This window comes from Morone saxatilis, unplaced genomic scaffold, assembly GCF_004916995.1.
Source record: "Morone saxatilis isolate NCDOM2014 unplaced genomic scaffold, NCSU_SB_2.0 Contig18, whole genome shotgun sequence".
Classification (NCBI taxonomy): domain Eukaryota; kingdom Metazoa; phylum Chordata; class Actinopteri; family Moronidae; genus Morone; species Morone saxatilis.
In genome coordinates, this window is record NW_023339740.1 from 1,854,872 (window position 1) to 1,857,062 (window position 2,191).

Below are 2,191 nucleotides of genomic sequence, written 5' to 3' on the forward strand. Positions count from 1 at the left end.
AAGTGAACATTTTGTCCTCAGAGTAGATGTGTTAGTAGCAGGCCAAATTGCGATGGCTAGACGACTGGGTCAGAGCATCTCCAAAACTGCAGCTTTTGTAGGTTGTTCCCGTTCTGCAGTGGTCAGTACCTATCAAAAGTGGTCCATGGAAGGAAAAGCGGTAACCTGGCGAAAGGGTCATGGGACGGCCAAGGCGAGCCACTGTAGTTCAAATTGCTGAAAACGTTGATGTTGGATCTGAAGTGCATCACAGTTTGTTGTGTATGGGACTGCATAACATTAGGACTACTGTAACTCTAATCTGTGTATATTTGAGGCTTCTAGAGGACAGATGTCCGGTCTTGGTGTTACGGAAGAATACTGCTGGGGTTCACCTAGCCAGTCCATCTAGACCGAATTTAAGATCAGCCATCCCCATTTCTTAACAAAGAAAATGTTTTGCCACAATTTACTGTAGTCACTAAACTTATTGCTCCCATCGTTTTTTAAGAGAATTAACATGTCTTTTAACCTTTTTAGGTTCCGGAAGCTCTGCCATCGTATCATCAATGCAACTACTTTTACCAACATCATCCTTCTCTTCATCCTACTGTCATCTATCTCTTTAGCTGCTGAAGATCCCATTGACCCCATGTCCTTCAGGAACCAGGTGATAACGTGCATGCCTATCTCACTGCAATTTTAATCATCAGTTGAAAAATTACAGTAAGAGTATGTGGTATACGTTATTATTAAAATGATAAATAATGTGATGTTTTTAGGTGTTGGCCTATGCTGATATAGTCTTCACTTCGGTGTTCACAGCGGAAATTGTGCTCAAGGTAAAACCAGACATCATAGTTTTAGATACAGATGAGTGACAAAGTAAAGAAAAAGCCTGAAGAGTGAAACATAGTGAATGTGCTTTTTACAGGTCATGATGGGTCACTGAATGGTTTTATATACTAAATTATACTAAATATAACTAAACTGAACCTATTATTTAAGGAGAATAGTGTTTATCCCTCCAATAAAGTTCCACAGATGTTGAGAATCTATGCCAAGGGTTGATGAAGCTGTTCTGGACATTCATCGAACATCTTTTTTATGTTGGATATTCTCACATGTATATTATAATGAAATACTGGTTCACCAACCACATCACTGGAATCACCCTGAAAAATATGCCACACCATCCAAACTCACTGCACTCACTGGCTGAATATTAAAAGATGTTTTCATGTCAACATAAGGTGGTTAATGAGTGCTGTCAGATACAATATTCAACTTGTAGTTGACTTCTGTAGTTGAGTTCAACTGAGGTTGAAGATGCGTTTAGAAGAAGCGGAGTGGTGACAAGGTCATGTTTAAATAGGCAAAATACATGCATGGTGGCCTGCATGTAAACAAACCCTAATCTGTATAATAATAATAATAATAATAATAATAATAATAATAATAAATATACTATATAATAATTATATAGCACCTTTTATACAGATGGTGTAGCTCAAAAGCTCAAGGTATTCTACAAAAGAGAGAAAATGCCTAGAATAAATAAAAGACAAATTAAAGTACAAATATTGCACTGACTGGTAAAAAAAGAATATTACTTTAGTGATACTTCTTAAATGAAAGAAAGCTTCAATTTATGTGGGATACAGCTGTGTGTCATCAGCCTAGCTGTGTAAATCGGGCTTATGTTGTCTGATAACATCACCTAAAGGAAGCATGTACAAAGAAAACAAGGACCATGGCAGCTTCCCTGAGCGATACAAAAAAGTAATTCAATTCCATTGATACACGATAATCACCCATAGTAACAACAAAAAAAACAGGGCACACAGAATATTCTGATCATTATATTGATCAGAATCAAAGGCTGCACTTAACCAAGACCTTCTTGGCATTCGTGCACCACAGCTAAGAGCTAAGCTAACCCAGGGCAGACCTAAGACCACTCCAGCCTACTTGTGGTAATGTTTTTCAACCAAAGGCGCTCTCTAGGAGGTTTTCAAAAAATGCTAACAAAAGTCTAACTTAAATTGGTACATGGGGAAAACCTGGACTCTGAATTACACCACTTGATAACACTCACTGACTTACAGAACAAGACGAACTGACAAAGACAAAAGGGAGACAAGGACTATTTATACCATGTGAGAGTGGAAACAGGTGAAAGCAATCTGGGGTGGGGCAGACAATTACAAAG

General features: G+C 38.1%; 1 protein-coding gene across 1 annotated transcript in view; it reads left to right on the forward strand.

The window, feature by feature from the left end:
* Positions 1-2,191, forward strand: part of LOC118328071 (dihydropyridine-sensitive L-type skeletal muscle calcium channel subunit alpha-1-like) — a gene marked incomplete at its 3' end in the record, with an annotated part of 19,139 nt that overhangs the window by 9,328 nt on the left and 7,620 nt on the right. The window contains 2 exon segments of the mRNA XM_035661675.1: positions 520-649; positions 762-821. Coding sequence (XP_035517568.1) covers positions 520-649; positions 762-821 — 190 coding nt within the window.